Source organism: Fulmarus glacialis, unplaced genomic scaffold (genome assembly GCF_000690835.1).
Source record: "Fulmarus glacialis isolate BGI_N327 unplaced genomic scaffold, ASM69083v1 scaffold14047, whole genome shotgun sequence".
In the NCBI taxonomy this organism is placed as follows: Eukaryota; Metazoa; Chordata; class Aves; order Procellariiformes; family Procellariidae; genus Fulmarus; species Fulmarus glacialis.
In genome coordinates this window covers 19,691-37,490 of record NW_009223884.1, presented here as the reverse complement: position 1 = coordinate 37,490, position 17,800 = coordinate 19,691, and the positions used below count along the sequence as shown (strand labels likewise).

Here is a 17,800-nt window from a genome sequence, read left to right as displayed (position 1 = left end):
TGGCTGTGCTGCTTTGGAGCAGGTGACCCTCCCCATGTGCAGAGTGGGGGTGCTGGGCTCCTGCAGCAAGATGTGAAGGGGGGATGTAGCCCTGCCTTCCACCTGACTCCCGGCGAGGGGACGCGCCTGGGACAGCTGCGATCTGCCCTTGACGAGGGTTCACTTGTGGCTGGGGGCTCCCTTTTTTTTTCTCTGCTCATCCGGCTTGGGACGACATGGCAGGGCATGACGGTGTCTCCCTGACGCTGGGGGCCAAGCCCTTCTCCTGGGGGTGCTGAGCGCGTTGCAGCAGCTTTGCTCCCTGGGATCCCCCAGCGCCTGTTGGCTGTTGCATCCTTCCCTAAACATCTGCCCTTCCCCTGCCCGGTGCGAGCGAGGCGGATGCGCACAGCTGGTCGTGTTTGCTTTCCTTTCTTGGGTCCCTGTGTTTAAGCCCTACATGGCACTGGTTACTTGTTTACCTCTTCTGCACTGTAATATTTAGTTCTTATTTTTGTCCTCCCATTTCCTGGCAGAGATTTGCGGGTGGTCACAGAGGCACTTTATTGTGGTGCCTGTGGGACTGCTGCGTGTGCTCTTGGGGCCGGTGGCACACTGGAGTGGTTTCACGTCACTGGTGGCCGATCATAACCGGGAGGGCTGTTTGACACAGCCTACCGTGCGTCCCTGCGGGCCGTTCGGAAACACCACTTCCTTCGCACAGCACGTGCTACGGCGTTCGATCGTGTGGCACGGGTTCAGCTGCTTCATTTTAGAGCAATTTAAATATTCTTCTTGCAGCTTTGCTAAACCGCTGTAGCTTTGGCTGCAACTTTGCATTAATAAGGAATGATAAAGCCCTTTAAACCATTTAGGATTTTCTTAAATAGTTGGTCCACGGGTATCTGGTAATCACCGTGTTGTCACATTGCGCTGCAGCATTTCCAGTCTCTTAATTTGCGTTTCAAACAAGTGGTGGCCTTTTCACCAAGCACTGGTTTCCGAGAAGTTTAGAAGGGAGGCTTGGGCTGAAACGTGGTCCATGGGAGAGTTCTTGGTAGGAAAAGGTCCCAGGCAACTTCTGCATCCTGACTTCTTTATAAAAGGCTGCTCTTGTGTCTGTCATGAGCATAAAGCTAGAAACCAATTTCTACATGTGGAAGAGTTTAGAAGAGTGGGGTTTTTGTGTGTTTTTTTTGTTGTGTGGTTTTTGTGTTGTTTTTTTTTTTCCCCTGTAGAAAGACAGCTGGGACAATTAGGAAACTCTTAGACATTAGAGAGAAAGCGGTAGGAAAGACATTTCAGCAGGCATCTGAAATGCTACGAAGTCTCCAGTTACCGATGAAGGGGGTCAAGTATAATGTTCCAAGGGTGGCTTTGTGAATAAAACACTGGCTTCCGATGATTTCTTCCTTTGCTGTAGATTTTCTCCGGGACTTGGGGGAAAGGGGCTGCAGTGCAGATTTTCCAACTGGAGTGCACGATTCAAGTTTTAAGCACTTAAATTCTATTTTTTGTATTCTTCAAGTCACATCTGAGGGTGAGACTGAAGATGCCCGGCTACCTCGAGTGGTGTGTACATAATGGGGAGTATTCTGAGGCTGTGTCCCTTCCTAGGAATGTTGCTTTTAATGAGTTGGCATTGAAACTGCGTTTATATGGGCTGAATCTGGAGGAAAGCCTTTTTTTCCGCTGCGGCATCTAGCTGGAAAATTTGGATATGGTTTGCTGTCAATTTTTTGGATATGGTAGTTGCTGCAATTAGAGACAGGTTGTTAAAGGAAAGGAAATAAGTGGTTGCATGTGATACCCTGTTAGCCAAGGGGCAGTGAGCAGGATTTTCATGCTCCGGGATGGGTTTGGGAATTTTGCTCCTGCGGAAGGAGGAGCAGAGGGAGCTTGGTGGGGAGGGACTGGAAACAGCAGAAGCTGATGCCTGGTCAGGAGACCTCTCCTTCCTCTAACATTTTCAAGGTACTGTCTTGCCAGAAATCCAAGCTCATCCCAGGCCGGGGCACATCATGGCAGAAAATTTAAAGTTATTTGAGCATTGCTAACCTGTTTTTGTCTTTTTCATTTTGTTCCTCTTTGCTTCATCCTGGATGTCTAAAAGGACAGTTGGAACCAATAAATGAGGTGAGTTAATCTGATGATTCACTCTCCGCTCTGTCTCCTCGCTCCGTCCTGAGGGGATTGTCTCGTATTTTCTGACTCTTTACTGATGTCCTAGATAGAAGTAATGCACCGCATTTTGGGCTGGTAATTTTTTTTTTTTTGCAATGTTCAGATTTTGTTTATGGAAAAAACTGTGTGTTTCACTGGAGCAAAAAGAAATGTTCATGTGGCGTCTTCTCTGCAGATGCGCGTTCCTCAGAGGAAACCCCTTTGCGTGGTGTGATAGTGCCCTTGTATCTGCACATGCGTGAACACCGTCTCAAGTATTTTGGGGGGATATCTACGGAGAAATTCTCACATGCTTTATTTCTTCAGCTTCTTAGGAACATTTCAAGGTCACATACAATCGTAAAGCGATTCGACCCTGGATGTGCACGTGCTGTGCTCTTGCAGCTGCGTGTCTCCCCCTGTGACTATTGAGCGATGCCCTTTAGTAGCAGTGCCCTTGTGCTGCTTAATGGCCCTTCTTACAAACCGCAGAGGTTGGAGCTGGCATGGGTGGGAAATGGGCTAAGGTTTGGCTTTCTGCTCCTCTTGAAGCAAGCAGAGCTTTGAAGCAGAGGGAAGGCTGTAGGGCCTGGAAATGGGGCAGCAGCCTGTTGCCCCTCCGATGGGGTACTTGCACCCCGTGGTTGTAACAGCGGAGGAGCACTGTTGTAGGGCGTGCTGCCAGTGCCACCATGGAAACCTAAGAAATTAAATACTTTTCTGGGTCAAGTAACTTCTTTAAAAAAAATCATTGAAGGTTCTTCATTAAATTAATTATCATAGCAGAGGGGAGGCATGTGGGTAGCATACTTTTGCTAATCCATTTTAGTGGCAAGTTTGTCGGGTTGTAATGCTGTATGTGTATGGATCATACAAATATTATGTGCTGATACATTTACAGGGACGAAATGTGTTCACATTGCTGTGTTAAGATTTTCAAATTAAATAGACCCTTGTCGGATTAAATCGGAGCTTTCACTTACCTTCTGTTTTTAATTCCTTCTGTTGTACGTTTGCCGATCTATTAGTTTGTTGATGTGTGTGAAAGAATAAGCATGTTTCCACTCTAGAATATTTGTATATGCTATAGTGTTTTGTAAATCACCCTCTTGCCAGCCTACATAATAATACATCGCTACTAGAGGGAAAATACCTGCAGTGAATGCTTATTTTCCTGCCTTGTTATGGCATCAGTGAAGTTGGGCTGGTAACTGCATAGCACTTGTCTGTTGATATAGATGGAATAAATATAGTTCTTAATGTTCTGTTCCAGAAACACAAACATAAATACAGCTGAATGTTATTTCTCAATAGCTATTGATGGGTTGTAATCTTGTACTTTGGTTTCCAATGGCTTCAGGGTCTGCTCGCTAGAATCTCGGATCTCTTGCTGTGCCGGTGGACTTGTAGAAATTGTTGTCAGAAGTGTTTCGACTGTAGCTGTTGTCAAACAAACGAAGATGAAGTTGAAATCCTGGGACCTTTTCCTGCTCAAACTCCAGCCTGGCTGTAAGTTTAGATGCACAATTTCATGGCTTTAACTGAGGAGAAGGGCTGTTCAGCTGCGATGAGGGTATTGATACGAGATGGCCATGTAGAAAGGAAGAACCTCCTGCTGAGGGTGGGAACGTAGGCTACTCAACAGCAAGGTGAAGAAGGGCAGCCCTGTTAGCTCAACTAGTAAGGTTAGTCTTTGTAAAATACTTTTCTGATGAGTAAGACAGAAGTTATTTTGTAAGCTAGCATAGCAAGCTGATAACTGATTGAGCTGTGCACCCTTTTCTAAAGATGCTTTTCATCTTCAGTCCTATTTCCTCTTCAGATGGACCAGCCCTTTGGGGCACTTCAACTTAGCTGAAATGCTGATGAGGTTGTTTTGAAACATTTTCTTATCCTAGCGTGAAGGTGGTTATCATACAGGCAGATGAAAGGCGTACCTCGTGCGTGCTCTAAAGGGGAAATTCATCTAAGGTTTCATTTAGCAAGCCTTGATCTCCTGCGTCATCTTAGTACTCTTCAAGGTTTCCTCTTGAATCATTAAAGAACAACAGCGGCAATGCCAGGTTTCATCTGGAGCTTTGATTAGTGTTTTTGCAAGTCTATTACAAAGAAAGTCAGTGAAGTCTTCCCTGTTTTACTCCCTCTTGTTTGGGAATTTGCAGCACAGAGGTGACCCCGTGGAGGCATTAGTAAAACCAAGAAGGGGGCGGAGGTCTCCTGTCTTTTAGTGTCTGCTCTGTTGGCTGGGCTGGGCTGTCTTCTGTGAGAGCAGATCGTTTGATGGACGCAGCTTTGGTTTGTCCAGGAGCTGTGGCACAAGAGATGCCTATTTAGTGCATCATATGATGCTCAGAAGTTGGTACCTAGGCACTGAGACACTCAGTTAATTTTATCTACTCCTGTGAGTACCTGCTGTTATTCTGTGTCAGGTTTGGAAGGTCCATGTCTTGGTGCTGCACGAAATAAATTGTCTCATGTTTAAATCGCAGTCTTGTCTACATACTCTTTTGAATCCAGATAGAATAGGATGCTAATTAATACTGAAGCAATAAAAATAGAGATGTTCAAGATGTGTTAGAGTGGTTTTTAAACGTGGAGCGGCGCATTTAAGAGTCTGATACATGCCCAGAAATGGATTCCCCTGCAATTAATGGGAAATGGAAGCAAAATCAATGCTAAATAGGAAAGCATTGCACACAGGAGAACACGGTGATGAGGTTGCAGTATTGGACGTAGAAGGATTGCTGCAGGACCGATTACATACTTGGGAACAGGTAGCTAGGCTTGTTGTGAGAGGATCGTTCGGAGCTTCTCTGGTGTGCTGACGAGCAGAAGGGACATCATGTGTGTTTGGGGGTGTGGGGTGATTGTCCCATGGTGTAGTTCTTGACTGCTGGATTCATTTGTCTGGCTAAAGGGGCATTGTAAGCATTGAAGTTCTGTTCTTTTGATCTCAAAACTCGGATGTGTGGTGACTTTGCAGATGAGCTGGACTTTGCCACAGGCAGAGAACATGGAGACCTTTGGACTCATAAAATGCTCTCTCCAGCCTGTGTTGTTTTCCCCCAGTCCTGCTCCATCTGAAAGCCTCTATGATTAACTTACTGGAATGGCCATAAGCAGAAGACAATGTGCTCTGAAAAAAAAAAGCCCAGTTCTTCAACCATGTTGTGCTTTATGCTGCACCTGCTCATGCTAGCAGCCCTGGGTAGGGTCCCTGGGACCCCAGCCTAGGTCACGTATCCATCTTTCCTTCCCGCTTCAGGCGATCTGGTACAGTTAGGGTCTCCCTGTTCTGCTCTAGTGCTGAGAGAAGGCGAGTTCCCAGAGGTGATGCCCAGGAGGGGCAACAGGTATCCAAGAAGAGGACACACGAGAGAAGCAGCTTTGCTTTGCGAGGAGGTGTGGGTGCTGCCACGCCTTAGGATCACTGAAGTCACCATCTCCTCTGGCACTGGTGCAAATCCTGGGATCTCTAAGGATGCCTGTTAACACACCTTGATGCGGAAGCTGGAGATCAGGCTTTGCTTGCTTGAAAAGGCTGTTGGCTCCTCTTCTTGAGCTGGGGTGGACCCAGGGTGGTGCCAGGGAAGATGGTGATGCTTTAAGCTTCCAGGGTGACTTTGTTGGAAAATGGTGAGGGAACCCAGAAATGAGTCGAGTGAGGAGGGCAAAGAGAGCAGAGGAGATATGGAGAGGGAAAGGAGCCAAGGGGATGTGATTGAGAGGAGAGGGGGAGAAAATGAGCCTGTAGAGGAACAAGAGTCTGCAAGACGAAGAGGAAAGGAGAGTAAAAGGCAGGAGACAGAAGCGGTGTATTTTGTTTGATGATCAATAGGAGGGCTGCGCTTTTTGTGTGTGCAGGTTTCAGGTGGAAATGATCCCATGCAGCCTCTGCTGGCTCAGAATTCAAAAGCCGAAAAAGATTTCCATTTTCACTATGTTGATCTTATACTCTTAAATCTCCGTATGTGTTTTTGAAGGTAGGAAACGATGTCTGGAGTTAGATGTGTGAGCAGAGTAAGGGTTTGGAATTGGTCTCAGAATAAGGTGTTTAATGGGTATGTTTTTAAGTGCTCAGAGAACTGTGTATACCAATTGACTCCTCATCCTTTTTTTTTCTTTAGTTTTTGAAAAGGGGGCTTTTGGATTCAGTGGGAACCCCTAAAATGGAAAACGGATTTGACACCACCATATTCTGCATTTAGATGCGTGCATTGAATTTGGGAACAAATCAATTTATTGTATTCCCTGCTCGCAGCCTGAAAGTGTTTTAAAAATAGATCTGGGTTTTCAGCTAAGATCCTTCCATCTTGCCACTTGTTCTTGGACCCAGGACACTGGTGTAATGCAGAACACAATTTGCTCCTTCCTTACCTCCCCACCTGGTCCCCAGGGGAAAACTGCTTTTATGGTCTTCATTGGCCTACTAGCAAACATCTGAACACCGGTGTTTAATAATCCATCCTTTATTTTTGCCCGTAGGTTTTCCCTTTGGCAGCTCTGAGACATCTCATTGACCTGGCAATTCAGGAGGGGACGTTCAAGCTGCAAGTTCAAGCCCTTCCTCTTGGGAGACTGTTGATTTTTCTCACTTTCTGAATTTTTTACAGTGGCAACTTAGGAAAAAAATTTCTTACTGAAGTGAATCTAATTGTATTGACCTGAATGCGTGGTAGCTTCTTGTTATTTCACGAGGAGCCCTTGCGTCCTGGCCTTTGCAGAGAGGGGCTGGGAGCGAGGGTGTACATCAGCGCTGCCTGTTACGGAATATTCTACATAAACCCCAAAGATAAACGGTGCACGGTCTGTAAGTCTGAATTGAAATCAGGACATGACTCCTCTTCCCAAAGGTTCGGATTAAACAGAAGCAGAGCTGCTTTAACCAGAGCCAAAGTTTATTTGAGGAAAAATTATTGTGGCTCAGTAGCAATTTCCTTACTAAAGGTCATCTGTATGTTATTAACTCACTATTACGTTTACCCGTTGTAGAACATCCTTAATGCCTCTCTTCCTGATTCCCTTTTCACCCTGCCTTCTCCTCGTTCTGTGCATTCGCTTCTCAAACACAAGTATATCCAAATGTTACCTGTGATTATGTAGACCTGCATTTAGGCATGAAAAAGCTATTTGTGTTCCAAGTACTGTTTATATGTCAAACTGCATGATTTGGACTGCCTTTAATGGGCTGCACAGTTGTGCAAATACTGTATGCTCCTTTTAGCGTAGGCTTTGGTTTTGATTATTAGCAGACTTTTTTTTAATGTGGATGAGTTGTGTGACTCTGGGTTGGTGAGATTTGCATAGATCCTGCTGTGAACTTTGTGAATTTGGATCAGAAATTCCAGTTTAAATCTATTTTATATTTGGGGGGCCTCTTCTATGAGTTTACTGCTTTTTTCAGAATATATTTATTGCTCTAGTCCGGTCATTGGTTACTAAAGCAAATGATTCAACGTATTTCGTTTATACTCAACCATGCACATAGAAAGGGTGAATCAGGAGCAAAACTCACACAGTATTCCTCTTTGCTTTGCTCATTTCGTGCAGACGCTTTCCTTGTGATCCGCTGCTATTTTTTGGAGTACTCTGTCTCATGGATTAACCAAAAGGCTTATTTTGCATGACGCACTACACATCACGTACCATTGTGGGATTTCATTTCCATCGGCAGATGTCTGCCAGCAGCTCCCCTCTGAATGTGCAGTTGGAGACTTCATCTCCTCTGCTTGGTCCTGTCTGCTCTTGCTCTTCTTTCAGTCCAGGTTGGGAGGTCCTGACTGCTTTTGTGAGCCACGGCGGCTGTGACACGTTGAGGTTTTTAACCAGAATGTTCTTTTATATGAAAACAACGTGTGTGTGTATATATATATATATATGTAAACTGAAATGGGAATTACATGTGGACTTCTTCATGACGCCAGTCTTCTGTTGAGTCTTCTCAAAGATGCTCCAGCTCTCACTGCAACTTGCTTTGTTATTTAGATCCTGCCAACTTCCCTGCTCCCACCGAGACCCCTGGGCAGTAAAATTACTATCTTGTGAGAATCACCTCTGCTTTGTAGAAGTGGATAAAAAGCAGCCAATTATTTAAAAAGGCATGTCAATAAATAGCTGTTAATTAATTGTGTTTATAAGATCGAGTATTGAAACCTTAGTGGTGTAGCTGCAAAGCAATATTTTACTGAGAGAGGTGTGTGGTGGGTTTGAGATGTCTGAGAGTGGTGGTTTCCCATGCTGGTTCATTCCCAGTGAAGGCTGTGCTTCCAAAGTGTAGCTGTGGATTTACAGCAATAAGCTGCTGTTTGGGTTTTGTAGTTTGTGGGTATTTTTTTTTTTTCCTTTTTTTTTTTTCCTTAAAGACAAATACAATACTTCTGATCAAGATCTGAGTCACACGTGCCCATGTGGCCTGTGTTGTGCTCTAATACTGATACAAGTCTGTTTGAAAGACAGGCAGAAAGATAAAAAAAATCTGTTTTCTACATAGGTCCGAAGTCAGTTGCTCAGTCTTTTGCTTGCCAAATAGATCAGGAGATACCCCGCAGCATCCAGGGCTGTGCATCCAAGATTAGACCCAGAATTCCAGAATGCTTTTTTATTCTGTATATACTTCTTTTACTGGGTTGAATCACCCAGAGGTCTCTCATTGTAACAGGATAAGCAGCCAAAATGAGGACAAAGATGGAGACTCTGATAATACAATCAGTGAGCTGCCTCCCACTCTTCAGGATGTTTCCCCTGACAGAAGGCGGTCGTCTTCAGATGCATCACGGTCCACTTACAGCCTCACGAGGCGGATTTCAAGTAAGGTCATCCTTCCAACATTAATGTAATTCATGTGGGGAAGAAAATCAAACTACAGTGCTTGCTCTTTCATCTTTTAGACAGGGAATCAAGTCAAGTTGAAGGTACATTGATTAAAATCTCATCCTGTTTGGCAGGAACACAGTGGAAGGGGCCAGCCCTGTTTTTCTTGCTGAAGCATATGCATGGTAATTGCATGTGAAAATGGACGGGGGGGGAAAAGTGTAGCTGAGCTTGCACTTCAGCGTAACTAAGGGTGCTATTGATTGTTGGCAATGTAATGGTGAAAAGTCCCACCGGGGAGCCTGCCGTGCTGGGCATTGCACAGACACAGAATAGCTGTACCCAAAGAAGCACGAGTTGACTTGCGCCTGTAATGGCTTCAGTTGAGTTTCTAACAATCGTATTTGTGCATTTCTCTCGTTCAGGTTTAGAGTCGAGAAGGCCAAGTTCTCCATTAATTGACATTAAACCTATCGAGTTTGGAATAATAGGAGCTAAGAAAGAAATAGTTCAGCCAACTATCCTGCGAAAAACCTATACCCCAGATGACTATTTTAGAAAATTTGAACCAAGACTGTACTCTCTTGACTCGAATAGCGATGATATGGACTCCTTGACAGATGAGGAGATCTTGTCGAAGTATCAGCTGGGCATGCTGCATTTTAGCACTCAGTACGACCTGTTGCATAATTATCTAATAGTGCGAGTCATTGAGGCTAAAGATCTGCCTCCTCCAATTTCTTACGACGGTTCAAGGCAAGACATGGCTCACTCCAACCCCTACGTGAAGATCTGCCTTCTTCCTGATCAGAAGAACTCCAAGCAGACCGGAGTGAAACGCAAAACGCAGAACCCGGTGTTTGAAGAGAGGTACACATTTGAAATCCCCTTTTTAGAAGCCCAGAGAAGAACTCTGCTTTTAACCGTAGTGGATTTTGACAAATTCTCACGCCATTGTGTTATTGGCAAAGTGTCAATGCCCTTGAGCGATGTAGACCTTGTGAAAGGCGGACACTGGTGGAAAGCCCTTGTGCCTAGTTCTCAGGTAACAGAATTTATCAGATTATTGCCACAGTTTTTGTCACTGTTTTTTTGTGCAGTTTGTTTGCTTGTTGGCAAGTAATGCAGTTTCTAATTAGTCATTGTCATCTTGTTAATACAGCATCTGCTGGGTTGTAATAATATTGGGCCTATAACTGGTCTTACAGCTAATACTGTGAGGTAGAGGAGCTGTCCTCGTTCATATTCAAAGGAGGTGGCATGACAAAAGGTCCTATGTCAACTCTATTGAGTAAATCAAGATTGCTTTGGAAGTCTGCACCTTTTGGAAGGTCGTTCTTGTCACTGCAGTGACCTGCATCCATTCCCAGACACTGCAGTGACACTGTCCCAGCTGGGTCACCCCCGTGGTTGTTAACATGACTGTACTTTGGGAACATGAGTTGAACCACTGGTGCCAGTTCGGTAATAATTTGATGCAAGAAAGTGTATAGAAGACACAATCTCTACAGACTTATGGCATAATGCATGAGCAAAAAATTGCAAGGCAGTGGTAGATTTATTTTCATCATGTCCCTGAAGGAAATAAACTTGCCATAGATTTTGTCTTATGTAAGTGGCATGTTGCGTGCATGCAAGTTTGAGCATGCATTTTGGACTAGATTCAACCATCAGGTGGGATGGGAGGAGAAGGTGTAGAGGTCTGTGTGCTTCCATGTCTGTTCTCAGGATAGGGCCCCGGTCAGTGCCACCTCCTCTCCAGCCAGGAAAAGAGCTGTTCAATGGGAAAATCGGACCTTTGCTGCCAGGAACAGTGGTTAGCTAACAAATTTGCTACTAGCCATATCACCCACATAGCTAGCAGCATAGGAAAAAAACCAAGCTAAGAGCTTGGCATGAGCATCATCTCAGGCATTTGTGCTAAGGACAGGAGTACCACTCAAGGTTGGTATAACACGATTGCCTCTCCCAGTTCCTCACCAGCTCTGGGATTACAATTTCTACATTTTAGAGCTTTCGCTGAATCAAAACCCTGCATGAACTTGGATGGTTCGCAGTTTCTTTGATTTTTATGTGGTCATTAAAGGGTGGCATAGCCAGAGGTATTAGACGCGATGAACAGTAAATCGTTGAACCCTCACCGCTGATTTACAGTGTGGGTCCGAGAGTCTGATTTGGAGTGGAAACTTGTGATCAGACACTTGTGGAAGTAAAATCCACCGAGCAGTGTTTGTACGCGAAGTCAGCCGGGTCTCTGACTCTGCCTGGCCCCCTCTCTGTGTGCAGAGGGGCTGGAGAGAGCTTTTACCTCTTGCTCAGACCTTCTGCAGTGTGTAAGGGAGAAGAAGATCAAGACCCCTGATAACTGCAGGAGAGCCCACTAGATTTGCTGTAATAGGAGCGTTATGGGATTAGCCTGAACATTGTTCATGCAGAAAGGAAAGTTGTGAAAGTTGTGCAGAAGTCAAAATCGTGGGGTCCCTGGGTGTGTCTTTATGTCGGACATGTCTTCGTCTCAGTGGGATCTGCTTTGCTCGGTAGAGTGGCGGTGGGGGGTGAGGGGCCAGCTGTGTTACGAAACGGTTCATAAGGAAAATGAACAAGGACAGATATTCCTGGGCTCCCCTCGCTGCCTGGGCCTTTTCCCCAAATGTTTGTTTACAAATGCCTGCCAACAGTTTTTCTCTTTTTGGTGTTCGTGGTTCATCTCGGGCTCTGCGTTGTGTATCTGAGGACAGAGCTCTCCTCTTTGCATCCCGTGATTTCCATCATGCAGCCTTGCTTTTTTTTCCCCCCTCTGCTTTTGCATGATAAGTACTTCTCTGTATTATGTATCTCTTTATTAGTAACATGGATTCATTCCACAGCTAATACAGACCTTGATTAGACAAGATCATCTCTGCCTTCGTGTGCCAAGCGCGGAGCCAGCCCTACCTCCCTCCCTCTCCAAAGTTTCATTGAAAGCTGCTGCTGTTTTCAGCAGTGCTGTCTGCTTCACCAGGATTGAAGATAAATTATTTATGCAGAAATTGGCATTTCTGATATTTAGAAAAGGAAGGAGAAAAAGAGAAAACTCCCTTTGAATGGGCAGGCCTAACCTTACAAGCCTTTTGCATTTATCTGCCTGCTATCATACAGAAAAACTTAATTTAAGCAAAAAGTCCTTTGCACCTTGATTACTGAAGTGCCTTGTTTTGGTCTTTTCATACTTCCTTGTTCTTCTTGGCGGGGCCGTAGCTGACAGACTGCAACTGCAAAGAGAACAACAGTACTTGCGCTAGGATATCCAGGGAAGATGTTTGGTATCATCTTCCCATGTTTTCTCAGTGATAAGATTTTTAAAATTCATTGAATAAGGTGTATTTTCTCTTAGTGGTGATTGAAGTTAAATGCATTGATCAAAGGGTTAAAATAAGTCCTGGAAGAAGTAAAACAATAAAGCTTTTTACCTTGAAAAACTGCATTTTAATGTCTTTCAATAACAGTGATGCTTGTGCTAGAAATTTGTGAGGTTTTTTGATTGCTAATTGGAAGATTCTGCCTGTGGAATGACAGATTTGATATGTTGACAACTTTTTTTATACTTCTCACTTTCTGGCTTGATTAGTTGAGGGACGGACACCTTTATTACTTTCTTGTTGGATTGAACCTGAGTCAGTTCTGATCATGAGTCGATGAAAATTTTGCAGGCTGGGTTGGCCGCCCCGGCTCTGACTCGGAGCAGCAGCTGGCAGCAGCACCCCCCGGCGATACAGATCGTGGTGGAGAAAATGCTGAAGCAGGTGCTTGGAAAACCAGTAACGGGTGGGAGAGAAAAACAGACAGGCATAGACGTGATATGTAAAGATGAAAGGCACAAAATACGTGATTTTTTTTTTTTTTTAAACTGGCATTTATAGACAGAAACATGAGCTGGAGAGATGGAGGAAAGTGAATCCAGATGGCAGGAGCTGTGGAGAAGGTTTTCTCTTCGTACCGATGGGAGTGGGATGGGGCAGGGTCTGTGGAAGAGCAGAGGAAGCGGCCTAAATGGTATGGGCTAAGGTGAACATCTGTTTTGCACTTGCTGTATCCACCTGGAAGCCATTGCTGTGGAGGGTGCTGATAAAGGCAGGTGCTGGGTCCTTGTCCCACCCTCGCGCTGAGCCCCATCAAGCCCAGAGCTGGCACGCTGCCTCACTACAGGACCGTGCCAGCACGAGTGAGCCCTGCTGAAAAAGGTGGGGGATGCCAGCAATCTCTTGGTGCCTGTGGCATCGGCAGGGACGGGTGGGTTTCTCCCAGGCTGAGGCATGGTCCAGCTTCTACAGCCAGTGACTCTGTTGACTCCACTGCGAGCTGGACCGGGATAAGCTCCTTAGCGCTGTGAGATGGGATGTACAGCTCCTCAATGGGTGAAAGCCCATCACCATCAATAGCAGAGTGTCTTCATTACCACCTCATGGAGTTGCTTGTTAACAGCCTGAGAACTTACCTTGGGTGTAACGAGGCGGGCTGTGCAGCATTGCCGTGCTCGTTATGTCAGGAATGGGTCGTCAGAGAACCCGAATATAGGTGAGCAATGTGCTGTCCTCTGAGCCTTGAGGAATTGGTGCAATAAAACACGCGAAGATTCAGGCAAAAGACCGTATCTGTGCATAAGTGCTTTTTTAGCTTGGATGATGTGTTCGGCACTGGTGGGATTGAGTCCAAAGCGGAGGCACAGGGGAGCTGCCGTCCAGTACATCATCAGAGCCAGCAACTAAGCAGAAGGACTTATTCCCTGTAGAAAATGTCAGTGCAGGTATTGCCAAATTCTTTATCCCCGGTAGTTCTGGGAGGCTTTTTCTTGCAGAGTAACTAATGTGTTTCTAAAGCGCGGTAGCTGCTCATGGAGTAGTTCTTGAGTCTGGTCCCCATAGGAACACTCTGCGCTCCTTAAATATCCTTAAATATTAAACGTGTGTGGCTTTGCTTAATTACCATGAATGAAGTTGGCAGGCCGTGCTGTAGCTGGGCTCAGATTCGCACATTTCGCAGTTAAGATTAATTCTGAAACACATGTTCAGGACCCCAAGTTTTATTGACATATGATTCACTTCTCTTTTGGCAGATTTGAGTGGGCAGGAATAAATGTTTTAGACCAGCAGTAATGAGAGCTTGGAGATCATTCTGCGAAAGAAAAAAAAATTGCCTGGTTGTGGTGGGGAAATAGCATAAAAATTCCTTCTCCCCTCAAATCAAGCCATTTTTATAGTAGAGGAGGTATGTATTGGACATGCTTTTTAAACTTTGTACTCTGAGTGCACGAGAATAACAGTCATTTAAGGAGCTGTCAGCTTTTTACGTTCAAAATGGTATGTGCTGCACAAATGGAGTGACTTTCCTATGGCAGCTCTCTACAATTTTGGATTCCCATCTCAGGGATAAGCCTACAACAAGTACTGCACTGTTGTTCTTACCGTGCCTTGGTTGGGAAGGAAGAGGGAAAAAGGAATTTGAAATTCAGGTAATGAGTCATTTCGGAGCATTTCTTTTGGGTGTTACATTGAAATCTGCCAAGTGGTTATGGCCTGCGGCTTGGAGGCTTCCAGCTGTGCGTTACCAAGTTTGTCCTTGGTTTATCCATTGCTGCCCTGGGAAGGAGCCATCCTTGGGGAACACGGATGATGCCTTGCGTTTGGTAGCACAGCGTATTATTGAAAATAATGCCAGCACCCCTCTCTCGTGCAGGCATCTAGCATTGGGCTGATGTAGAAGTGGCCAGGCAGAGACTTGCTTCAAAGAGTTGACCCAACAGTTGACTCAGGGCTGTGTGCATGAGTGTGGAACGGGGGGCTGTGTTCCTGACAGTCATGGGAAATTAAATATGGAAGTGAGTGTTGTCAGGGTTTTTCCTTTTCTTCCTTGTTTTTTTAGCTGTCCAAAAGCTTAGCGGCTGCTTAATTAAAGGAATGATGCAGAACCACTGATGATGAGCGTGGCTTGGTTACGTGGGGGTCTGCTCGCTCGTTAACGGGATGTTAAGATCAACCTGGCAGCTTAGCCATGTCCGGTGGGAGAGGTGTCCTGGGCAAAGCCTGGCTGGAGGCGGGATGCCACCACCCTGCAGGTCACTGGAGTTGAGGGAAGAGTGACGGGATACCATGCTGGGCGTTTATCCATCCCCCCGCCTTCCCAGGAAAGGCTCGGCAGTAGTGCAGGAGGCTCCTGGATTTTCACACTCCTTCCCCATGTGGTCTTGTCTCCTGACAACGTTTTTTGCTCTTAACCTGTGATTTGTTGTTGTATTTTGGCTTACGGCATTCTACCATCTTTCTTTCACTGTATCTTTATTTTTTCCCCAGATCCGTTTCAGTTGGTTTTTTTCCCCCTTTCCTTTTCCAGTCTTTAAAGCTCCAGCACTGAGAAATTTTTCTTCTTGATCATTTTCTCTTCTTTATCCTTATCCATCTCTTCTGCTTCCAGCTGCCATCTCAGTCACCTCACCCCTTCCCCTCTGTGCTCTTCACTCCTTGCCCTTTCTGCGGAGGACCGGGATGCTGTGGGGTTTATTTTGCGGAGGAGGAGCCCGGGGAGGGTGGTGGGGGCCATGGGCAGGAGCTCTCCGTAGGAATTCTTCCCTCACCTGCCCAAAGGTCTTTACGCAGGAGAGGTTTCTCGTGGCTGGGCAAACTGATCGAAAGCCAGCTGGACTTTAGAAGGGGTTTTGTGACTCTCTTCACCATATGTCTACTCAGCATCTGTTACATAGGTAGCGTTGTTCTTACCCATTGGTAAGTATATTATTTTTTTTTTCAGGTTCTGGTCCTTAATAGCTCAGCCTTCACGAAATGATTGCTGTGTGTCACAGATGCTGTAGAAAGCCTGTTAGAGCAAACTGTTCTAAACCATCAGTTTTCTAATGTGCCTGGAGGTACCATCACAGATAACCTTGAGGAGGAAAATCAATCTGAAACTTCATTAGGAGCGTTGCATAGATGTCTGTGCTGATGTAATGTGCTCTGGTTCCCGTCGGGAACCGGGGAGGTTTTCAGCTGCAGGATTTTGCTGGTGTTGTAGCAATGCACAGCGAACAGTCTGGGGGGGCTGCGAGGAAAGAATTGTCCTGATCCAAACAAGATAGGCAAATGGCATTAATTAAAAACTCCTCTTCCCTTGAGGTAGCCTCTTTGTGTTTCAGAGATGACAGAAAAGGAAAAAAAAAAACTTATGTGTGTCTGGTTCAACCCAAATGGTAACTGCAGAAGGTTCTGGATCACAGGCGAGCCCAGGGCTGTGAATCCAAACGGCTGGCTGTGTAATACAGCTGCAGAGAGGAACAGCCAGGAGTGAAACGTTAATCAGAGCTTCAGGAGAGCCTCAGACATCCCAGACTCGGTGTCACTCCAGCACCTCATCAAACAGGAAATTGCTTTTCCAGGGTCATCTGGGATCTCCACACAAATCAGCACGTCATCAGCATAATAATGGCGACTGAAACGATGCCTCTGCACGCTGCGTTCTGTGAGCAAAATATTCAAGGCGAAACCAACAGCATTTTAGTTTCCTGATGAAAAGACCTAGGAAAAGTAAAATTCAGGCACTTCCTTTCACTACGGTGAACAATGTGCCGATGACACCTCTCATGCATAAGCATCCCTCTCCTCCGCTCAGCCCCTATGCGAGTCTGAGGTTTGGGGAGGCTCCAGCGTGTGACAAAACAAAAGCCATGCTGCTGTGCCTGCGGTCCCCCAGCAAGACACGTCTTAACACCCTTACTGAGAAAGATGCCTATAAACAAGGTGATGGGCATGGGGATCAATGGTTATGGCAACACAGGGTGTTTCCGAGGTGCAGGTGATCTCCGTGGGTCCGTGGGCTGGAGGAGCACCCTGGCAGCTCCTATGGCCCCACGAGCCATCTGAGACCCCTGTGGCAACTCGTCCCTCCCTGAGCTGAGTCTCCTGCCTGACCCGTAACAAGAAGGCTCCTGTTTCTCCATCTCGCAGTGGACCCCACTGTGCTCCCCAGTTATCTCCGTTTTGCCCGCTGAGCCAGCGAGTCTGTTAAGCTGCAGCTCTGTCTGCATCTTCTTCATCTCTGACGCAAACTGTGCCACCAGCGTGTCTTATTAGCAAGACTGTCACATCAGCAAAGGTACATGAATTTGTCGGGGAGAGCACAGAGAACTAAAACCTGAGGAGGTATGGCTTGTACCTTGGGCTTCTTGGAGCAACTTGTTAATTCCTTGCTTGTTTGCTAATGATGACAGGTGACCAGGAGAAAGCTAGCGAGCGTGGAGCAGCACGGCACGGTGGAGGCAGTGCCGGTCCGACGTGCCGGGGAGGAACGTGTGATGGCTGCTGGCCACTGATTTGTTTTCTCGAGTGCTTGATGTCCCCTCAGGCACCGTGGCAGGATCTGAAGCATGTTTCCTAGATCCTTGCAGCTAAGCTAGAAATAATGGATTTATAAGATCAGAGGCAGTTCACTGCTCGAGTTAAGTGCCTTGAAAAGGCTGAGTCACTTGTACGGGGAGGTGAGCTATCCAGGGATCTGGGTTTCCTTCTGAAAACATCTTTTGTTATCGCTGCAAACACTCGTGCTGCTCTGCCTACAGCGAGGCTGCGGATTTCTTGCTGGCTCTGAGCACCCATCCCGCCGTGGCCTCTCTGGGTTGGATTGTGTGTTCCTTCCCTTAAAACAATTAACAGAAATCTGGGCATGCTTGAAAAGCGTGAAGAGGCAGAAGGTGCTATTGAGGTGTGGGAAATTAGGCCTGATCTGAGACTCATTAAAGCTGGCGGTAGTCTGTCTTCTGACTTCAGTGGATCACACTTACAGAGTATAGCATTTTATATCTCACCTTACTTAAATCTAAGCCCAG

The 17,800-nt window shown here is 45.9% G+C and overlaps 1 protein-coding gene across 1 annotated transcript in view; it reads left to right on the top strand.

Moving 5' to 3' along the window:
- Positions 1 to 2,092: 2,092 nt before the first annotated feature.
- Positions 2,093 to 17,800, top strand: part of SYT17 (synaptotagmin XVII) — a gene marked incomplete at its 5' end in the record, with an annotated part of 35,326 nt that continues 19,618 nt past the window's right edge. The window contains 4 exons of the mRNA XM_009581975.1: positions 2,093 to 2,115; positions 3,503 to 3,651; positions 8,801 to 8,949; positions 9,378 to 9,997. Of these exons, the coding sequence (XP_009580270.1) occupies positions 2,093 to 2,115; positions 3,503 to 3,651; positions 8,801 to 8,949; positions 9,378 to 9,997 (941 nt within the window). The remainder of the gene's footprint in view (positions 2,116 to 3,502; positions 3,652 to 8,800; positions 8,950 to 9,377; positions 9,998 to 17,800) is intronic.